Source organism: Megascapheus bottae, chromosome 8, assembly GCF_031878675.1.
Source record: "Megascapheus bottae isolate mThoBot1 chromosome 8, mThoBot2.hap1, whole genome shotgun sequence".
NCBI classification, from domain to species: domain Eukaryota; kingdom Metazoa; phylum Chordata; class Mammalia; order Rodentia; family Geomyidae; genus Megascapheus; species Megascapheus bottae.
The window spans coordinates 6,338,054-6,360,574 of NC_143516.1; the positions used below are offsets into that span (position 1 = coordinate 6,338,054).

Here is a 22,521-nt window from a genome sequence, read left to right on the forward strand (position 1 = left end):
ATGATACAAGGCAGGACTCTAACTTAAGTGCCCAGAGGACAGTGGTGATCAGTCTTAGTGAAAGTCTGATTCCCTGACTCTGGTTCCCATTGCTATAGTACAGGTGTGGTTTATCCCCTAAAGGCTCATATGCAGGAAACAAGGTCTCCACGGAGGGAGCATTGAGAGAAGATGGGGTCTTTAAGAGGAAATGCATAGTAACTTGTGACTGCCTAAAGTGATTTCCTACTATGCACTTCATGAAAGACCAATGATTAATTTCCCCAAGAACCACAGTGAGTTATTATAAAGAGAGCTCAGCCCTCCCCAGGTCTCTGGAATCCAGAGGCCAATGCAAGCACTGAGCTCTGAGACGACCTTATGAGCTACACAATCTCTGTTCTTTATAAAGTGCTCAGCTAAAGCAACAGAAAATGGACTCATACCCTAGGAACCTCATAAAGGTAGAACATCACCTATTAACGTATGCCTTGACTGACATATGTAAATTATAACCCCTTGCCAGGATACCAGACTGGAGATTTCCTTTTATACTGGGGTACGTCTCTTTCATGAACCCTGAAAGTCTACCAGTATGAGGTCTGTATAGGGATCTTGTCCACTTGGACTTGAAGCTGGGGGAGGCGGCCGCTGCACAGTGCAGTGGACATGGACTGGCCACTGGAAGTGCCAGCAGTCAGAGTAAGAAGTGCAAGGTTCACAGGGCATTTTGAAGTTCCACAGAGCAGTGAAACTCAACAGGAGGCTGGCAGGGGTGGAGGAAAAGGTGGAGTTGCAATGCATCCCAGATTCTTGTGAGCAACTAACTGCTTGGATAGGGCTTCCAGGAACCAAAATAGAAGGACTGAGGTAAGAACAGGTGTGGGTGTGGAGGAGTTCTAAATATTCTTTAAAACCCGCCTATTCTATAATCCTAGCTACTCAGGAAACTGAGGACTGAGGATTGCAGTTCAAAGCCAGCCTGAGCAGTAAAGTCTATGAGACTCCAAAGTAACCCCCAGAAAAGTAGAAGTGGTGCTGTGGCTCAAAGTGGTAGAGTGGTAGACCTGAGCAAAAAAAGCTTAGGGACAGCTTCCTAGGTCAAGCTGTTGTTGTTATTGGAACCAATAATAATAACAACAAAAATACCCCAGCCTGTCTCCCCTCCCACAAAACCCAACAGCCTATTTAGTTTTACATAAAATCCCTCTTGGTTCTTGAATGAATTTTGCTTATAGCTGCTTGCATTTATGGCTGACTTGGGAGAACTAAGATCTTGGCACTCAAGAATGTGTGTCCTGCTTCAAGGACCAGAGCTTCTACACAGCTTTACAGCTTTCTTCTAAGCCTCACACGTTTTGCTTATTCCCAGAAACTGTGGAGTGAGGCTCTTTCCCATTACATTTTCCAATTGGCTGACAATGGTCTATAGGAGGACTATTGATTTTTATCTCTGGGCATAGAGAAAAACAGGCAATGGATGAACTCACCCCTCTAATGAGCCACCGTCCTGCGTGTCCACAACGCCAAGAGCTACCAACATTTCCCACTGATCTTTATCAACTCTCCCATCGCAGGGTGCACGACCTGTGTGTCTGTCCACCTCCTGCAGGACACCCAACAGCCCAGAGGGCACTATGGTTTCACGCTCAGATCCTACAGGACCCAGCTCTTGGGGTTTCTGAGTGTACTATCTTGTCAAGGGCACCTGAAGTCTCCAGTGTGTTCAGGAGGAAGATGGGAGTCACAGAATGGACAGAGGGCCCTCCACAGGTCCAGGGGAGGGTAGACGCATCACTGGGCCTATTTGCTATTTTTTTTCTCTTGGTGGGATTTGAACTCAGGGCAAGACACCACTTGAGCCAATCAGATCCATGTCCAGTCCTTTAATGTTGTTAGTTATTTTTCAGACAGGGTTTTGCTGAGGCTGGCTTTGGACCACTGCCCTCCTGCCGAAGCTTACCATATAGCTGGGAGAGCAGGAACATGCCATCCTATCTAGCTTGTTTGTGGAGATGATGTCTTGCCAACTTTTTTTTGCCCAAGCTGGCCTCAATTTGTGATTGTACAGATCTTGGTCTCCTGAGTATCTGGGATTACAGGAGTAAGCCACCACAGCTGGCTCCCCATTCACTCCCAGACAGCAAAGTTCCAATAAGCTCTCAGTAACCTAATTTTCTTGACAGTAAGCTGAACCAGAAACCTAAAAGGGAGGACACAGCCCAAATCAGACACACTTAGAAACTGGGAGGTCGAGCAATTCACACAAAAACAGCAGAGTCTAATTGTGTTTTGTACATTTCAAATGTTTAGGCTTCTGCACTTATATATCCTGTCTTACAAATTACAAACAACTTTCCATATTGAACCAAAAATCATATCATTTCCAGCATGCTGGAAATCCAGAGAGAGACAGAGGCAGAGGCAGAGAGCTGGACAACCTCTTATAACCAGAGGTCAGAGAAGCCCCTAGCAGTTGGCTTTCCAGGGGCCTGGAAGGCCTAAGGAACAGCCTCCCCACCCCTGCCCCAAACACCAGTCCAGCAGACTCCCAGCTTTGAAAGACGGTCAGGGTGGGAGGGAAATGGGGACAAAACCATGAAAAGGGGTATCAATGTGGGAGAAGTAATACACCTACCACCTGGCAAATGTGACTGTAACCCCTCTCTACATTACCTTGACCAAAAAAAAAAAAAGATGCTCAGGGTAGGGGAGGAGACCCTGAAAGCCTCAGGGGAGGTTCAGACAGACTCCCTGTCAACTTTTTTAAAAAAATATTTTAATGGATATTATAATGTCCCCTGTCAATAAACAATAAAACTAAAGTAGACAACAACATCCTGTTGTATCCGGTCATCAACAATGTTTATAACTACCAGACTGTCTGGAGGGTGCATGGTTGATGATACAATAACCATATTTTGAGTTCCCAATTTAAACTTAAATTGCTATCACTTGGTTTAAGCTCTTTGCTGATATTCTGAGAGGAAAGTAGCAGAATTAAGGAGATGATTTCACGTGTTTTCAGAAGCAACTGATGAAAAAAATATATTACATCAGATTTTTTAGGTTCAGCTCAGACCTCAAAGCCATCTGAGATGGTACTTCCAGCTAGGTCACGTCCCCTAACATCCCAGTTTCTGAGCAGTTCCAACTTGGAAGTGGGTGAAGCCATGCTGGAGAGGCAGGCGGCACAGATCAGGGAGAGGATTGCATGGGAATCAGGGACAGCTATCAGATAAACATTAAACCAATACACAGCTTGACTTAAAGTGCACAGGTTCTACACTTCACACACCCTTATTAAGGGAAGACACATAGTTGGAAACAAAGGAAGAAAAAGGCAGCTCTCTCCTCTGACCTTGCCTGTTTGTCCAAGTAATAAGTGTGCTCTGGGAACTGAGCAAGAATATCTTATCTCAAAGGGAGACACTTATTCTGGGAAAAACATCACTTGGGAAAATGACTCCTCTGAGTACAAAGAGTGTTTGCAAAGGAAAATATTTATCTCGAGGATGGACTCCTTTCTTCAAAGTAGCTTCTGGCAGAATTCATCCTTTGTTTCAACTGGGATGTGTGAGTATCTAAGTGATAAACACCTAAATTGAATCTTAGGAAAAAACCTTGATATCTCTTGGTTCCATTGGTAATCCAGGGTACAGTGATTAGAGGTACCAAGGTCAGGCAATGGTGAGCAGGCAGAGGTAAGTTTGGGTGACACCAGCTGCACCAGCTGCCTGCTTTTACCATAGATATGCCCTCAGGGGTCTGTGGCTGCCATACTGGGCACGGGGCCTGGGATGGCAGGAGGGTAAAAGGATAGAAAAGGAGTGGGGCACTCCAGTGACCACAGGCACCTCACTGTGGGGGTCTCATTTCCTCAAAAATCTGCCTAAACGTGAGCTCTGACTTCCACATTCTCTTCTGGGGAGGAGCTCCCGCTACTTATAAAGTCCAATATAACTGCCAGCCGATGGGGGCCCAGGGCATCCGCCTGCCTGCTCTGAGGCATTTTCTGTCCAGGGAGCTTTAGGAGCCAGCATCCCGCCTGCCCCATGTGCCACAAGTAAAGACGGCTCTGGCCCACAGGCCCAGCCCAGTGCAGCCAGCCTTCCAGTACAGGCTCTCGGCAAGGGGCTGCCCAGCTACATCTCCATGCAAAGCACAATGCGAAGTTCTGAACATTCACCTGGCAGCCAACAGAGGGCTGTTGCCCAAGATGGTGTCCAGCGCCTCATGAAGGAGTTTCTCCACACTCAAACCCCGCAGGTGTCGGGGGACCTAGCCCACACCATGCCTTCCTCCCTCCCATCTGTTTGGTAGTTCTCACACACAAAGCAGGATCTTGGGGAACCAAGTTTGTCTGCAGCACCTTGGCGCGGTGTCAGGCTTCAGTGTCCACATGTAAGCACCTGACAGCTCTGCGGAACACATCCCCACACGCCAGCCACAGGATCATGTCATGGAACCAGCCTCGGTGCCCGTGCACGGATGAGTGTCTGCACGTGAGGATGCTTTACTCAGATGTTATACACAATGAAGCGGTGTCATCTGAGATACGTAAAATAATCCAAGCCCACCAAGACAAGTAGTGTATGCTTTCTCTAACTGCTGGAAGTGAGGGGGAAACAAACCAAAATAGCCGGGATCATGAAAATAAAAGGAGGGCAAGCAGGGGAAAAGAGAAGAGAGAGAGAAGAAAGGATAGCAAAGGAGGGGGTACCTCCCATCAGAGGATATTATGCACATCTATGAAAATGTCATGCTGAAACCCCTTCCCGTGTGACGTTTGGGATTTGCTGATTGAAAGAAGGAAAGAGAGAGATGGAAGGAGAAAGGTAGGAGGGTGGAAGGGAGGGAGGAAAGGAATGACAGGAAAGGAAGAAAGGAGGGAAGGAAGAAAGAAAGGATGGAGAGAAGGAAGGGAGGGAGGGAGGGAAGGGAGGCAGGAGGGAGGAGGGGCAGTGACAACTCTGGCCTAAAGAACCATAGGCTTGAATGCCACACATAAACACGAAGCTCCTCCTGGTTATGCTGCCCTCTGCTCTGGGGGTAACTGGTAGAACCTCCTCCATGAGAAAGTGTTCCAGAGGCACCCGTGCACGCATCCCAACAGGAGTGGCTGTGCCCATTCTCTGTCAAGCCTCCACTTCTCTGACATGAGAGTTTTAAAACCTAACCAAAGCTCAAAGACAGTGGGACAAAAGGGGTTTTTCCACATAGATCTTCATTTCTTTTTCTGCTGAGAACAAGATTTTACATTGTTTTCTGGAAAAGCCCTTGGGCTGGACTCATACCATGGCTCTGCCTCTAACTACAGGGGAAACTTGGGCATATTTTTATGCCTCCAATGCTTCAGCTTCCCCAGGTATAAAATGCAGGCTATTAACATCTGCCTTGTTATTAAGATTAAACTAGGTGGGATAGCACCTGGCATACGGTAATAAAATCTTAGCCACTATCCAGCCAGGTACAGTGCTCACAGTTATAATCCTAGCTACTCAGGTGGCTGAGATTTGAGGATCGGGTTCAAAGCCTGGCCAGGCACTAAAGTCCTTGAGACTCTTATCTCCAATTAACCACCAGAAAACCAGAAATGCCACTATGGCTCAAGGGGTAGGGTAGTAGCCTTGAGTTGACGATCTCAGGGACAATACCCAGGCCCCGAGTTCAAGCCCCACAACCAACCAACAAAATAAATAAATAAAAATTGACCGCTGACAAGTTCAACTTAAGTTTATTAAACTTTAAAAAATTTTTAAATGGCTTGCAGCCAACATCCTTATAGTAAAAGTAGGGATCATGGTCTGAGAATAGTTTTTTTTCTTACTGGTTGGTACTGTAGTTTGGGCTCAGGGTCTTATACTTGCACTTCAGCCACTTGGCCAGCCTGATCTGAGAATATTTTCTTAGTTGAACTTCTAAGGTAGAATGCTGGGTTGAGACATGCATATATTCAGTGGCTTCCATTCACTTGTGGGAAGTTTCTGAGAGATGACTCACATGGGCATGGACAGTCGGGGAAAGCCACTTCCAGTGGGGCCCTGGAAACAGGAAGTGCCCTGATCTGCTCTGCTTTGTACTGAAAGGGACGGAGACTGATCTGAGTGTGGGGACAGCAATGTCAGGTAGCTTAAGGGACTTAGGGGTCTGGGGTTTAAATGTTCAGCCTGGTCAGATGCAAACATTCTCCTGGCCTGATCTGATGTATGTCTCATGGTAGAATAGCCACCATGCACCCAGCCTTACCCAGAAATCCTTACAGATCTCAATCTCACTCCCAAACCTGAGCATGGAACACTTTACCCAGAGCTCAGTTCAAGTGGACGAGGGGAGACAGCATATAGTCTCCATCCTCAGGTGGCAGGATCACAGCAACTGAACAGCAAAAACCACACAGAGAAACCTGGGCACCCAAGGGATGCTTCTGAATGGACACAGACTGTTGTATGCCAAAGACATGCCAGCTTACTGTCTGTAAACCTCTCCTATAGAGAGAGCCAGTGGGCAGACCCTGCATGCTTAACTCTTATTATGTTTCCAGTCACAAAAATGAGCTTGAATATAAATGAGCTTGAATATAACACATCTCCTCCTCCTACCTTAAAAAAACAAAAAACCATGCCTGACAAACTGGAAGCCAGGTCTAGAATGTGGCCGGCAGGGACTCACCCTGGCCAGGTCTCTTCTCTTCAACCAACTTCTGGACTACCAAGGACCTTCAGAGCAGGAGATGCCCAGCTGGCCTGGGTCCAGTCAGGCTTGGGGTGGACACCATACCATACAGCCAGCAGGGAGTACAGGGAGAAGGTCCCTCCAAAGCAGGAAGCAAACTGAATCATCTTCAAAGCAAGCCTGTGGGTGCTGTCTCATGGTAGAGTGTCCTCTAGAAGGGCAAGCACTTTCAGAGACTAGGGGCACATCCCTGAGCTAGTGTTGGTACTGCAGAAGGGTCCAGACTTTCTCCTCCCAATCCTAGTACTGTCAAAGGCGGGCCGAGGGAGCCCCCCCCCCCCAGAATGCTGTGTTCTTTAAGCTGTGGTTTAAAGGACTGAGCACTCTGTGTTGAAACCTGCCAGGTAAATTATGAACTTACACAGCCAGGCGACTACAGTTAACAGTAATGTACTGGGTATCTTCAAGTGACTGAGAGAGTAAATGTAAATGTTTGCATCACAAACTATGATAACTATCTGAGCTGATGTGTACTAGCTGGTACATGGAATCACTGCAGTGCAGTCACTTTGTCCCCATGCTCATGTAGAATTACAATTTCTCAATTTACAATAATGTTTAAATCTTGTCTGGATAAACAGAAGTCAAGAAAAAAACCTCAATCCAAGTGAACGGAAACTTCTGGCACTGAGCCAACTGAACTTTAAAGTATTCATTTGTTTTTGTGAGATGCAGAGCGATGGGACTACTCAGGCACTGACTGGTGGCTCACGCCTATGATCCAAGCTACTCGGGAGGCTGAGATGTAAGGCTCAGGGGTCAAACCAGCCTGAGCGGAAAGGTCCAGGAGACTCTTATCTCCAATTAGCCAGGGGCTTGCAAGCATGGCTCCAGAGGTAAGACACCAGCCTTGAGCAAAACAGTTGAGTAAAAACTCAAGCCTCAGAGTTCAAGCCTCAATACACACACACACACACACACACACACACACACACACACACACACACACACACAAATGGGTGAAAATGCTGACAATGTACTGGTAACTATCAACACGACAGACAGGCAGGTCCGTGGAGGTTGATTTTTCCATCTACTTCTGTGTGTTTGAATATTGGTGATTAAAAGTGAACAGAAAAGTCTTTAAGCCACTAAGCCAAAATGAGAACCTAGTCAGAGTTGAACAGTATCTTATAAAAATGCCAGGAGAACTGGATGCTGAGTAGCCAGGAGGGAGAGAGGCAGCACTTCACAAGCCAGAATCCACCTACCCAGAGCCACGCCTGCAGTCCACTCACAGGCTGACCGGCAGCCCATCCGGGGGGTGTGGAGAACCACTGCTAAACACAGATGAACTCCTCAGATGGTCAGTACATGCCCCTCACCAGGCCCACCCAAGTCTAAAACAGACAGAAGCAGAGTCAGAGGGACCTGTGACCACTGGTTCTGGACTGTGAGCAAGGTAAGTTGCGAGGAAGAAGCTGCACTAAAGAAGGCTCCTACCACTGGTTCATACAGTGAAGATGATGAAAACCTTTTAAACTGATGCTGGTACCTTTGGCTTTTCTGCTCTCAGATACCCAGTCTCATTCATTCAGAAGCAGAAATTTGGAATGAGTCCTTCAGTAATCCTACTGCAAGCAAGCTAGACAGCCTTGTGTGAGATCATCTGCACAGGTCCTGTTAGAAAGGACAGGTTAGAACAGGTAAAGATGGGTTAGAACAAGTTAGAACTGGAAGAGTCAATCATGCATCAGTCGATCACGCACCGTGGGCTTTTCCTAAAATCTCCAACTGGCTTCAAGACCCCTAACTTCATGTACTGCCTCCATATCTGAAGGAAGCACAGAGCCCTTTCGTGAGAGAGGTGTCTCTGGTTGAGGTCCTCCGGTGACACAGGCTGAGGATTCTGGTAACCTAGGCAGTGGCACACACACATCTGCAGTTCAGCTGGGTGGAATGTAAAAGCACACAGGGATGAAAAGACCACAACCCACATGGCAGGAGTCCACGCTGCCGATCTCCTAGGCTACCAGCACACCCTGGGGACACAAGGCATAGAAACCCAAAGCTGGAGAGAAAAGGAAGCTGCCTCACCCTGTGGCCTCCAGAAAAAAGTGACAAGATGGGTTAGGCAGACACACAGGGTATGATCCAACCAAAGGAGAGAACGCAAAACTTCCTGTAAAAAGGGGAAAGCTCTTTTTACCTTGTCAAGGAAAACACATGACTTGGCCCTAGGAACAAGAGAATTTCAAGAGCCACACTACCCAACAATGATATAGTGGGTTGTTTTACAGTTTGAATCAGTAACTTTCTAGTAACAGAAGGCTCTGCTCTTATAACCTTTGGAGGACCAATATCATTAAATGTTACTGGTTCTTTTTAAGAATAGATCCATTTCATTTAATGAAGGAAATGCTAGGGACAAACGTGGATCACACCTCCTGGTGTTATATCCTGTGGACGGAATCACAACTCAATATTAAAACATCAGGGCCCAAACTCAACCTCCTAATGGAACATGTGCATTGTTTCTGCTAATCATAATTAAATCCTCACTCTTAAAAAAAAATGAAGCCCGCTGTTCCAAGTGGCTTCAAAGGAATTCTTACATATGTATCAATTTTGCTTAACATCACTGCCATCCAACGGAAAGGCATTTAATCTCTCTGATGAAACAGGACTTTTGTGCCATGAAATTAATCTCTGCATACTGATAAGTGGGGTATGAAGTAGACACCTAAAATGGAATGGAAATTTCTGTGATTTTTTTTTTCTCCCTTCAAGGCCATGACAAATGACCAAACTTGGACTTTTTTAGCACAGAACCCAGTTGGAGTAATCTGGTAATGGTTTAATCCGTCATTTGCTTCACATTTGGATGCTGAGAATACTGGAGACATTGTTTCAGTAAATCAAGTGACTGGAAGCCAGCCAGACAACTAAGAGTTGGGTTTTGTTTTCAGGGTTTGTGCTTTTTGGTGTTGTTGTTGTTTTACGTGTGGGTTTGTTTTGAGATGTACTCTGTCCATGGTTGGGTTTAAGCGATCCTCCCAGGAGCAGCTAGGACTACAGGCATGCAGCACCACCCCTGACTAGATAAAGTCAATGGCAATCACAAGTACATGTTCTCTTCAAGATATACATACATGCGCACGGATCCTAACTGCAGTCAATGCACACCAACGGGGAAACCAGACCAGAGATGCTTACGAAGACTTGTGCAAGCAAGTGCCACCGAAGACACAAGGGATCAGACTGTCCTGGGCGCTCGTAGCTAAGAACACCAGGAAGAGGGCGAGGCTGGACGCCCCCCGCCCCCCGTGCCTGCTCTCCAGGGTTCCTGGTGAGCATTGCAGCAGCCATACCCGGTGTCGCCCATTTGGTGTCAGCTAAGTCAGCCACAAAGCCATCCTGCCATGTATACCACTTCCTCCCTGGCGATGCCCGCCAGCCGTGCATGATGGCCCGACCTTACCCAAAGAAGAGCCACGCAGATGTCAGGGGGACCGCGGCCTTGGGCAGCAGCCTCTTCAGGCCTCGGTTTGCTCATCTGTGAAATGGGGATGCAACCAGGGCGCCCAGAAAAGGGTGCAACTTGGTTGCGATGAGGTCTCGGCGGCCCCTCGCGCGCCGTGGGCAGCGCCCCGGCTCCTGAGGTCCACGGGCGCGCCATCCCCACTTCCCGGTTCTGGAGATGGCAGCCCTCGATGCCTCTCTCTCTCTCACCAGGTGTCACAGACCGGTTCCCCGAGTCGGAGCTGGTGTCTGGGCGCCACCCCTGCTCGGGGCCAGCAGGTGCGCGGGGCCCCGCGGGGCGCCCGGCTGAGCGCGCCCGACCCCCGCGCCCCCTCCTCCACCCCGGTGCCCCCCGCGGGGCGCGACGGGGCGCTCCCGACGGCCGGGGACGCGGTACTCACCCAGCGTGGCCACCGCGCCGGCCTCGAACAGCAGAGCGTCGCCGCGGCCGCGCGCCTCCAGCAGGACGCCGCCGCCCGCGGGCTCCAGCCGCCCCAGCAGCCGCAGCCCCTTGCTCAGGGCCATGGGCGCCGGGCGCGCAGCCCGCTGCGGCTCCGCGCCGCCCGAAAGTTCCCGGAGTTTCTCTGCGCCGCTCCCGCCCCGCCGGCTCCTCCCGGCCGCCGCCCGCCCTCCGCCCCGCCCGCCCTCCGCCCCGCCCTCCCCCCCTCCTCGCGCCGCCCCCCGCAGGTGAGGGCGCGAAGCCGCCCCGGCAGCCGCGCGCGCCCCTGCTGCCCCGCGCTCGCCGGCGAGGCTGCGGCCGGCGGGGAGACGCCGCGCGTTCCTCCCGGCCGAGGCGGAGGCGGAGGCTCGGAGCCTTCCGGGAAGCCCCACAGCCTTATAAGGGCAGCCTCGTGCCCGGGGCCCCGCCCGCCGCCCCGCTCCCCGCCCCGGCCTCCCGGCCCCCTCCGGGCCGAGGTGCGGGTGGAGTTGGCGGTGAAGTGCCGCCCCGTCCGGGGGGACCAGCGGGACGTGGTGACGGGACTGCAGCCCCGACCCCGCGGCCCCCGGGCCCTCCCCGAGCGCTGCCCCGGCGCCCGTGCGCGCCGCCCCGCGCCCTAGGCTCTGCCCTGCTCCGCGGTCGGCCCCGGGCCAGGCGCGCGGAGTGGCCCTGGGGTGGGTCTGGAGTTCTGGGTCCTTCCCGCGTAACGGCTTATCAGCGTGTGGCCCCACAGTCAGCCAGCGCGTCTCCACCATCCCCAAACCCCAAAGAAATACCCGGCTCCTCTCTCCCGACAGAGGACCGGAACGTGGTGCGCTTGCCCCGGGCCGAGCGCGGAGTCCCCTCTCTGGAGGCCTGTCCTGGCCGGACTTCCGGAGGGCCCCAGGACAGCGGTCCCCAGGGACGCCCTCGGGCAGGGATCTGGGGGACACTGTACACCGAACGGCCCGGGTGGACTTCCCCCCCCCCCCCAGGTGCCCAGGACGGGGCGGAAACCCAGGTGAGAGGCCTCAGCTGCTCCTGAGACCGGAGACCCGAGCCTGTGGAAGGCAGAGGGGCGGTGGGTTGAGCAGATGAGCCTCGGTTCCTCCCTGTTCCCCGCAGAATCCCTTCTTCCAATGAGCCTCCCTGGATCGCTTTGGTCCCCGGTGACAGGGTTTGTACACTGGATGGATGAGCTGATTCTCACTGGCTGGGAAGGATTTCTGTGTTTACCAGTCAGACAGCAAGGACCTGAGGAGATCAAGTCTTATCTCTTGTTTTCATCTAATTTAAGTTCTGCACTGTGGCATGCTATATATACAGTTTAGATTTCTTCAAGTCAAGACCAGCACGTGTGGAAGATGAAACAGTATTTGTACCACTGCAGCACTTCAGGGAGAGGGGACAATTTCCATTAAACTTTAACCCACCCCTGCTGGGAAGCTCTGTCCTGGTTCCAGTAGCCCGCTGGTGTTCATATTCCTCATCCTAGCTATTCAGGAGGCTGAGATCTAAGTTAGCTCAAAGCCAGCCTACTCAAAAGAAAAAAAAAGTTCATTGGACTCTTATCGCCAATGAATCAGCAAAACCACAAAAACAAAACAAAACCCACTGGAAGTAGAGCTATGGCTTGAGTGGGAGAGTGTCAACCTTGACAGGAAAAGCTAGGAAAGAGCGAGGCCTTGAGTTCAAGTCCCAGTATTGGTGCATACATGCACAGATGCAAACACACACACACACACACACACACACACACACACCCCTTCTAAGCCTCCAGAGAGTAGCAGTTCCTGGCGTCTAAGAATGCAATGGCTGAGGAACCAAGAGCCTGCTGGATTCTGGATCTCTGCCCTCTTTTCTCTGCACAATCAAGCAAGCAGCAGAGGATACACACCTTGAGCACACACTGCTGTGGTTTGTGGGCCCCACACCTGGCAATTGGCATCTCTACCAGTGGAGAGTAACACACTGGAGGCACTCTGCAGGGAGGCCAGCTCTGCCACCTAAAGCTCAGGTACACCCTGAGGACAAGTGGCTCTTCCTGTCTGGAGCATGGGGCATGGGGCAGGTCTGACCCTCCTCCAGAGGTCGCAGGTTGGGAGGGATGCCAGGGGCAGGGAAGGAAGAAGCTGACCTTGCCAGATTAGCCACAGCAGGAAGTGTAACAACAGTGTAGGCAAGTTACCAAAGCAGAGAAATGGCGGAAGGTGGAGTCCTTCCCCACAAACCGAGGCAACCTAGGAGAGAGGTCCATATGGAGGGAATGTTAGGTTGAATGTCATGATAAGAAAGCCACTCATGCCTGTAAGTCTAACTACTCAGGAGGCTGGGTTCAAAGCCAGCCAGGCAGGACAGTCTATGAGACTCTTATTTCCAGTTAACTACCAGGAAACTGGAAGTGGAGTTTTGGCTCAAAATGATAGAGCACTGACCTTGAGTGAAAAAGCTCAGAAACAGCACCCAGGCCCCGAGTCTCACCCCGACACCACACCACACCCATGAGCTAGCTAGAAAAGGCCATAGTCCAAAGGCAAGGCAGGAAGTGGACCCTCCCCAGGACTATTGATTTTGGATTTCCCATGTCCACAGCCGGGAGAAACAAACATCTATTTTCAAGTCCCTAGGCCATGGTGGCAGCCTGAGTTGCTGAAGACCAGAGGGCTTCTAAAGCAAGGGAGGGGCACTGGGTGCCTGATTTTGAAGCATCACAAAGGCTCCCAGTGCCTAACAGAAGGAGACTCAGGCCTAGCTGGGCTGACCACAGAATGGAAATGGGATGGGCTGTGCCTGTGAATCTGATTTGAGTTGTCTGTTTAAAGACAGAGGGAAATGACAGACATACATACAGTAGTTCTCTGCCCAGAGCTAATACAGGGGAAGGCTGGCATTTTCACCCAAGGAGGGTGGAGAGAAAAGGATTGGAAAGGAGGCTGGCTCACACCTGTAATTCTAGCTACTCTTGAGGCTGAGATCTGAGGATCATTGTTCAAAGCCAGCCCAGGCATGAAAGTTTATGAGACTCTTATCTCCAATTAACCACCACAAAACTGGAAGTGGCACTGTGGCTCAAATGGTAGAGGACTAGCCAGGAGCTAAAGAGCTCAGGGACAGTGCCCAGGCCCAGAGTTCAAGCCCCATGACTGACCAATAAATAAATAAATAAACAAACAAACAAAAAATAAAAGAAGTAGGCAAGGAAGTAGAGAAGCCTTCAAGGACCCACTCAGGGTCACTCGGACAGGAGATCCTTAGACATATCAGGCAGGTCTCTAGGCATGAGAACTCTGGAAAGAACCTGGGGATGGTGAAAGGTGATGGAAACACATGAGTCACCTGGAATCTCATTCCCAGGCTGGGCAAAATGGCTGCTTGCAGAGAAGGAAGCAGGAAAGCATAGTACAATATGTACAGCTGGCTAGTTCTGGAGGCCTAGTTGGGAAAAATAAACATATAAGTACAGCTGGATGTGGTGGTTCATGCAGGTAACCCCATCTACTTAGGAGGCAGAAAGCAGGGTGATCTCAGTTCCAGACCAGCCTGGGGAAGATCCAGCTCAACCAAGAGAGGTGCAGCCATCAGGCTAGGCAAGTGGGAAGAGTAAATCCAAGCCGGCTGAGGCAGACTTATGAGACCTTGTTTAGAAAATAAGCCACAGTGGCTGGGCACTATCTCACATGGAAGCTGGCAGGGCGGAGGCTAGGAGAAGATCTGGCATGGCAGGTTGTGTCCCATCTGGAGTCTCCTCAGGCAGGTTCAGCTCTTGAGATGATAGGAAGGACTATGGAGGTGGCAGTGATGGATGCTTGGAGGCAAAGGGTAGGAACAGGCCTCACCACAGTGAGGGAGCCCAAGGATGGACACAGCAGGACCACTCTGGCTGCTCCAGAGCCAGAGGAGGAAGATGATGACTGAGTCCTAGCTCCAGATGTCAGAGCAGGAGGTGATGGTAGAAGGGGCCGCGGAGGGGGAGAGAGGGAGGCCCAATCTAGCCCCCACCTCAGAAAGAGGTATTCACTCCCCCAGTGTCACCCTGCCCATGGGTCCATTCGCTCCCCCCAAGGACCCTGTCTCCATTTGTCCCCATCTCTTGGCTTGTTCCTAGCTGGGTACCAGTGTTCTGCAATAACTTGTACCAAGAGAGGACCCTCCCCTCTCCAACCCTCCCCTCCTCACTGTAGGCCTATCAGGGGGTCTTAGAGCTAGAGGAAGTGGTCTGCAGAGGCACTGTTTGGTGGGATAGGAAGCAAGGCTGGAGCTGGCCCCTGGGCATCGGTGGTCAGTTCTAAACCAAACAAAGCCCAGCTTCTCCTGGGCAGTTTTTCCTCTTAGCACAGTGAGTACTCATGTTGGGGACTCTACTTTCAACTCCCCCATCAAGACACACACAGCTCTGCACACAAGCTCCAGGAGGCAGAGACAGGCTTTGGGCAGGGCCCACTTCTGGTGAGGCAGGCCTAGACCTGATGCCCCCATCCCACATGTTCCATGTGCACTGAGCTGGCCTAGGCACAAGATGGTGCGAAGTCCCAATTCAGGGCACTCCTATCTTAAGAGCAATCCTCTACTTCCTCCTCAGCTTTCCGGTGCCATGTCCACGCTGGTGCCATGTGACCCAGTCCGTCCTTTTCCTCGTCGGCAGCCTCATTCTGGGATCATCCACAAATCTGTGCTTCACTTGAGATGGAATCATGCAGAAGTTAAACGCAAGAGTCCTGCAGCTAGGCAGACCCTGGGATCCTCACTACCATTTCCTTCCTGGGTACTTTCAGCAATTTACTTGCAATCTTGGTACTGCAGAGTGCTTAGAAGGCAATGCTGTGAGAATGAAACAACTAATATTTGCCAGAGGCTCAGAATGAGCCAGACATACCACAGGCAGCATAAGCACAAGCCATGACGGCAGTGTCTCTCTCCCAGCTGTGCTGCTGGTCCCATCTGCACAGGCTGAGCCACAGCCACAGCATCTGGTGTTGAGTCCCATGGCCTGAAATTGCATGGGATTTGAACATGTGTTTGAGGGAAGGTAGGTAATTCTACTTGATAGATAATGGGTAAATAGCAATCTGACTAGGTCATGTCTTGGTTTTTGATTTTCCCCCCACACTGAAGTCAAGAATCCAAACACCAATCTGTGACACTTAAAATGCAAGAGAAAAAAAAATGGAGTGTTAGAAGTCTGAGTTCTGGGCTTCTCTGTCTTTGGCAGCCTGAGGCTAAAGATCAATGAGATTTTATTTGCCAGAGAGTGGACAGTGATCAGCTGGGAGGAAAACAAGCCAGTCCCTTGTTGGTTGTTTCTGGTGTCTGTCATCACAAAGACAGCTGCGCCTTTGCAAAGTCACGCCTGTGGGTGCTGGGAAGAGCTGCCCAGGGCCCCCGCTCCCTAGAAAGTCTGTCTGGACTTGTGGGCTAGGCGGGCCAGGTGCTGCAGAGCAGCTGAGAGGAGTGGTTGGTTCAGAAGTTCATTTGTTGTTATTCCCCATAAAAATGGCACATAGAGCACTGATCTTGGCCATTCTCCAGGCACCTATGACATAAGCCCCTCTAAATGGATACGAGTCTCATGGCTATCCCAGAAGTAGAGCTTTTTAGCCTATAACCACTCAGCCCAGGACAGCAAATTCTCCAGGAGCCCAGGATACCCAGACACAAACGCCAGCCAGAATGTTCTGGACAGCTTTGTTCTTGGAAAACCAAGGCCCAGAGTTGCTTTGCCTCCAGATGCCAGAGCTTCCTGTGTTTCCAGAATATTCCTGAAAATCAAGGCTGTTGTCTGGGGGGAGTGATGCAGACCGAGTTTGAAGATGATGTGGGCCAGCTCCTGTGTGTCTGGGACAAGATAGCCTAATTCCCTCTAAGACCAAGTTGCCCCACAAGCCACGCCAGCCTGGCACTCAGACTCCATGTCTACCCCTCACCACAGCTGCAAAAACAACTCTTAACCTACATAGGTGTGGGGGCAGATGAGGGGAGAAGTGCAGACATTTCCAGGCTAGCATATGGCTATCTCTCCTTGTCACCTAAGGAGGTTGGCAGGGCCTCTGATAAAACATGCCTCTCCCCATGCCCCAGGAAACCTGGCAAACAGGCAGTCAGGGGAAAGAGGAAGGTAGCTGCATGCTCTGCCCATTCACAGAGACAGCCCGTGTCCTTCTTGTCCTTAATCCTGCCCCTCTTCTGGTTGGGTTTTGAGATGGGTATGTAAAGAAGATTTAAAGTGGAGGGTGGGCAGGAGGGAGCCAGTCCTGGGGCTTAAACTCACGGCCTAGGCGCTACCCCTGAGTTGTTTTTTTTTTTTTTTTTTTTTTTTTGCCAGTCCTGGGCTTGAGCTCAGGGCTTGAGCACTGTCCTTGGACTTTCTCAAGGCTAGAGCTCTACCACTTGAGCCTCAGCACCACTTCTGGCTTTTTGCTATGTATGTGGGGTACCGAGGAATCGAACCCGGGTCTTCATGCATGCTAGGCAAGCACTTTAACCACTAGGCCAAACTCCCGGCCCCTACCCCTGAGTTTTTGTGCTCCAGACTCTAATACTTGAGCCACAGCTCCACTTTTGGCTTTGCTTGGTATTTTAGTGGAAATAAGAGTGTCACATGAGCTTTCCTTCCCCGGGCTGGCTTCAAACTGTGGCCCTCACATCTTAGCCCCCTGAGTAGCTAGGATTACAGGTCTGAGACATTTCAGAGTATTTATAAATGTGTGTACAGCCAGGTGCAGTGGCTCACACCTGTAATCCTAGCTACTCAGGAGGCTGAGATTTGAGGATCATGGTTCAAAGCCAGCCCAGGCACAATTAACCTCCAATTAACCACTAGAAAGGAAGTGTGGCTGTGGCCTCAAGGGGAAGGGTGGTAGCTTTAAGCTGAAGAGCTTAGGAACAGCATCCAGGCCCAGAGTTCAAGCCCCATGACCCACCAAAAAAAAAAAAAAAAAAGAAATGTGTATTTATTGCCACTCCAAAGCAGCAATACAGCAGGTAAGTTTTGACTCACCATCCCAAAGACCTTTCTAGCAACAGAGGTATGCTGAGGCCCGGAAGTTGTCTGGAGAAAACTAGTTCCCCTCTCAAGAGGGGCACAGTACCACCTGCACTGTGGGTGTGTGCAAAGGGTATGTGATGCTCTCTATTTTTATTATGCCTGAAAGTGTTAAAATAGAAATTCTAAAAGTCTAAATTTTGCTTCACCATAAGGCTAATTTTGAAAAGTAATATTGCAAAAAGATTACTATCTGGTGACTGATTCCTTTCGTAATAGAATCAATTTAATTAGGTTTAAACATATTGCAACATGTATAAATCTGTAACACAGCTGGTATATTAGCTATACTTTGTGATAATTTGGGCAAAAGTACGAGAGAGTTCAACCAGCCATGTCTTTTTTTTTTTTCTTTGAGCTAGGGTCTTGCTTGTATAGCTCAGACTAGCTTCAAACTTGAGATCTTCCTAGCTCTACCTTTCAAATGCTGAGAGTGCAGAAGTGTACTACCACACCCCGCCTTCAGTCTTTGTTGTCTATGTGTGTGTTCTTGTGGTCACTGGAGTTTGAACTTAGGAATCAGGTAGTGCCCCCTAGTTTTAGGGTGCTTGTGTGTTTTCCTCACCAGGCTGGTACTCTACCACTTGAGCCTCAGCTCCACTTCTGTCTGTTAGCCGATTGGAGGTAAGTGTTTCAGCCTTTTCTGCCCATCTGACTTCAAACCTCAATCCTGGAATCTTAGCCTCCTGAGTAATTGGATTAGAGACAAGAGCTACCAGTGCCTGGCTCAGAGTCTGAAGTCAACAAGAATGTATGGGTAGCCAATCAGAGCAGGGCTGGCTTTTTATTTCATTTGATTACCCCGCTTTCAGCTTGAGGCACCACAGTGATATTCAAGGTAGGGGGAAATAAAGCTTCATTGGCCACAGTGATGGAACTGGGCTTAATAAGCTCAGTGGAGATTTCTCCAGTCCCTGAGAATGAAGGGTGGGAGTGAATGGATTTGGTTGGATGACTAGTGTCTGACCTGTCTAGTACAGCTGTCATCTGATGATCAGATTATTCTTTTAGCATATGGCTTAAGACTGCCTTAGAAACTCAGGTATAAACGAATTCTCCAAATTCATAATAAAAATAATACATTAAGCCAGGCATTTGGTGGTTCACGTCCATAATCCTAGGTACTCAGGATCACGCTGTGAAGCCAGCGGGGATAGGAAAGTCCATGAGACTCTTATTTTCAATTAAGTACAAAAATCCAGAAGTGGGGCTGTGGCCTAAGCAGTGAAGTGCGTCTCTGGCTTCAGCACTTGCTGTGCTTGGGCCTTGTTTCCCTGTAGACACAGGCAAATTCAGCAGACTAGGGTAGTTTCCTTGCTCACGGACTCACACCCAGGCCACTGGTCCTTCTGGCAGGATCCAGAAAGAAGAGTCTGAGTTACTACTGCCATATACACAGGAAGCATGGTGAGAGCAGGTGGGATGGACGGAAAAGCTGAACAAACATGACAGAGAAATCACAGATGAAGTTGTGTGACTGTTTTAGCCTCAGAACTGAACAGGACTCGGCACTGGGAAGGGGAAAGGCTATTGTTCACTAGGCTGGCTCAGCTAACTGAGGAGTCCCGTCTCCTCTGGCTTCCTCCAGACGCTGGCTAAGCCAGGCCGTGCTGGTGACTCATGCCCGGACTATAGCAGTATAGCCTTAACTTTGAGCCAAACAAAACCAACCAAAAGTGCAAGCCCAAGTTCAAGCCCCAGTACCACAGACTGACCCTGTGTCCCTGCTCTCAGAGAGCTGAGGCAGAACTCAAGGGCTTCTTAGATATCAGAGCCTCTTAGCTGTCAGAACGTTTTCATCTTGGGCCATGAATGTAGCTTAGTGATGGTATGTCAGCTTTCCATGTTTGAGGCCCCAAGTTTGACCCCCGGCATAGCAACATATACAGAAGAGCCCTGGCTAAATTAGGAGGTATTTGAGGATTCTCAACCAACCATGCTCTGTCCTAGAAAATGCCCCATAGTTGGTATCCATGGCATATCCACTCCCCCTGAGCCTCTGTTCAATACCTATGGGCTTGGACGGTGAACTCTGCCACTCGTGCTGCATCCAGGAAGAATTTACTCAGCTAAGTAAGCCCTCCTTATCTCACTCGGTGTCATGGATGGACAGGAAGCAATGAGGAGGTGAATACTTCTATTTCTGTCCATCTCTCTGCTTTCCCTTCCTCCTCTCTGCCACAGCCTGTGTTTTCTTCCTTGAACCTCTGTAAACCTTTGCCATCGTGATGCCACCCTGGGTACCTGCTGGCAGGGAAGCAGGCTCTTCAGCACTCTCCAACACCTCACCATGGGGTATTTTTTTGCTCACCTCCCTCCTAGTCCAAGGTGCGGGGCGGGCGGGGGGAGGGGCTCCTGAATGCCAGCTGGCAGTCGTTCTGGGGAGAAAGAGCCCCTGGGGGCCCTTTGGGGTATTAGCACTGCTGAGTCAGCTGGGACTTTTGAGGGTGAGGGGAAACTGACCCCATCCCCTTGTGAGACTGCGTGCCCTCTCCCCATGTTGCTCCCTCCACTCTGAGCCAGGAGATGCAATTCTGAGACCAGGTGAGTAATGAAACTATATCCAAGTCTGCAAGGCAAGGAAACTGATTTTGTCTTTAAAGCAACTGCACTGAACCCTTAAAGATCTAGAAAAATAAAGTTTGCCTATTATCTGTTTCATCCAACTCTCCTTTTTTCCTTTCCTGATTATATATATAGGCCATCACTTGAGAATTCCCATTTTGGGCTGGGAGCGTGGCCTAGTGGTAGAGTGCTTGCCTGGCATGTACGAAGACCCGGGTTTGATTCCTTGGTACCACATACGCGGAAAAAACCCATAAACAGTGCTGTGGCTCAAGTGGTAGAGTGCTAGCCTTGAGAAAAACCCAAGGACAGTGTCCAGGCCCTGAGTTCAAGCCATTTCACTTTAGACTTAAAAAAAATGTATCAGTCCTGGAACTTGAACACAGGGCCTGAATACTGTCCTTGGGCTTTCTCCAGGATAGAGCTGTACCACTTGAGCCACAGCACCACTTCCATCTTTTTCCATGTATGTGGTATTAAAGAATTGAACCCAGGTCTTCGTGCATGGTAAGCAAGCACTGTACCACTAGGCCAAACTCCTGTCCCTGAGCTTTTGTGCTCAAGGCTTAGTGCTCTATCACCACAGCTCCACTTCCAGCTTTTTACTAGTTCATTGAACATAAGAGTCCCATCTTTAACTTCCTTCCTAGGCTGGCTTTGAAGCATGATCCTCAAATCTCAGCCTCCTGAGTAGCTAGGATAATAGTCGTGAGCCACTGGCACCCGGCTTATATCTATTTTAATCTACAAATTGTTGCACAAGGGGATTACAATTGAACATGTCCATTTATATGTACCGTGTGTCTTATCCGTTGCCCCTCTATTGTTCTTTCCACTCCACTTACCCCTTCCCTCACCATCACATCAAGGCTCCCATTTTTTTTTCATGTGCTGGTATTATTATGACTATATTCATCCACCAGTGGAAAGAAATGTCACCATGTCTGCAGTAAGGACTATGGAGAATGCTAGAAAAATGAAGTGTTTTCTGTGACTGAGAAAACCACCCCCACGTTAGATTATCCACCGCCAGCTCTGATGCTAGATGGCCAGAGGCAGGGAAGGACTTGAATCAGAGAAGAGAAACACAAGCTTAGTTCCAGGTGGCTACAGATTCCTGCTAAATGCAGTTTCAGGGCCTACTACAGAGAGGCCTCAAACAGAGAGCCTGGGGCCTGAGGACAGAGTTGGGGAGTTCAGTGTGGCTTGAAGTTAAAGTACAGAGAAAAAGAAAGAAGGCAGAGGAATGAAGGAAGGAGATGGGAGGAAGCTTTATCTATGCTGTTGTAACAACATGTCCTAAAGCAGATAGCTTACATGTAACCAACACTCATTTCTCAGGCCTGGAGTACGGGAAGTACAAGATCAAGGCTACCCTGGTAAGATGCAGCTTCTGGCTGTGGACTCACATGGCCCAGAGCAGATAAGCTGTGGTGGCTGCTTCCATAGAGGCAGTGGTTCCACTCTTGAAGGCGTGGCTGGCAGATGCTGGCCCAGCAGTGCACACAAGAGCAGGCGATCCCCTAGGAGCTCTGAGCATTTGTGTGAGCAAAAGATGTGAGGCCAGAGATAAGAGTGCTTGAAAACTAATAGGCAGGTCACATGCTCCCAGAATGCCACCAGAATTCCCATGGGGCTGGATGTAGGACAGTCCCGGCCAGAGTGAAGATGTGAATATAGGTCACCTGACAAGATCCTTGGCACAGTGTCACCTTAGTAGGAGACAAAATTATTTCATGCTAAAAGGCTGCTCTCTTCCCTCTATAAGGCTTCACAACAAACCCGTGATACCAAGCTGAAAACAGGGTCCATTACACAGTGATTTCCCCCTGCCTTGCCCTGGTTTTCCCAGGCTGCCGCCGGCCCTGTAGCCTTCACCTTGGTGGAATGTGACAGTAGTCATCCTTTGGTGACAGGTCTGTTCACCTGGTTATGAGGTCTGTGTCCTGTTGGCTTTTAAGTTTTAAAATCCCAGTACTTTCAATAACGTATTGCAATATTTTTGGATCCTCACCTTTGGGCACTCTCCTGATCCCTTCTTGGAAGATGAATGCGAGTGGCAAGCTCAAGGTGACAGACGGTGAACTGAGCCCAAGTGTATCCTTCCTCCAGGCTAAGGAGGCTTGGCCTGCACGGGAAGTCTGGGCCCAAGTCTCACAGCACCTGGCCATCGCTCTTCGGCTCCCACAGGGAGGAGAGGGGGACTCTGCTTGCGAAGCCCACGTGTGCCAAAGCTGACCACAAGCAAAGCTGACCATGTTCTCTCCTCCTGTGACCTCAAGGCCAGCCTTGCTCCAGCCAAGGCCTGTGGGGCCTTGTGTGA

At 50.0% G+C, this 22,521-nt stretch overlaps 1 protein-coding gene across 6 annotated transcripts in view; it reads right to left on the minus strand.

Annotated features, from left to right (window-relative positions):
• The window catches only part of Synj2 (synaptojanin 2), a 76,604-nt gene extending 65,848 nt beyond the window's left edge, over positions 1-10,756 (minus strand). For 3 of the 6 annotated variants that reach the window (XM_090337907.1, XM_090337902.1, XM_090337906.1), the window contains exon 1: positions 10,578-10,755. In XM_090337907.1, coding sequence (XP_090194033.1) covers positions 10,578-10,701 — 124 coding nt within the window. In that variant the 5' untranslated portion in view covers positions 10,702-10,755. Of the gene's footprint in view, positions 1-10,577 lie in introns of all 6 variants that reach the window. The other 3 variants (XM_090337904.1, XM_090337908.1, XM_090337903.1) reach the window with 2 other exon arrangements.
• Positions 10,757-22,521: the final 11,765 nt, after the last annotated feature.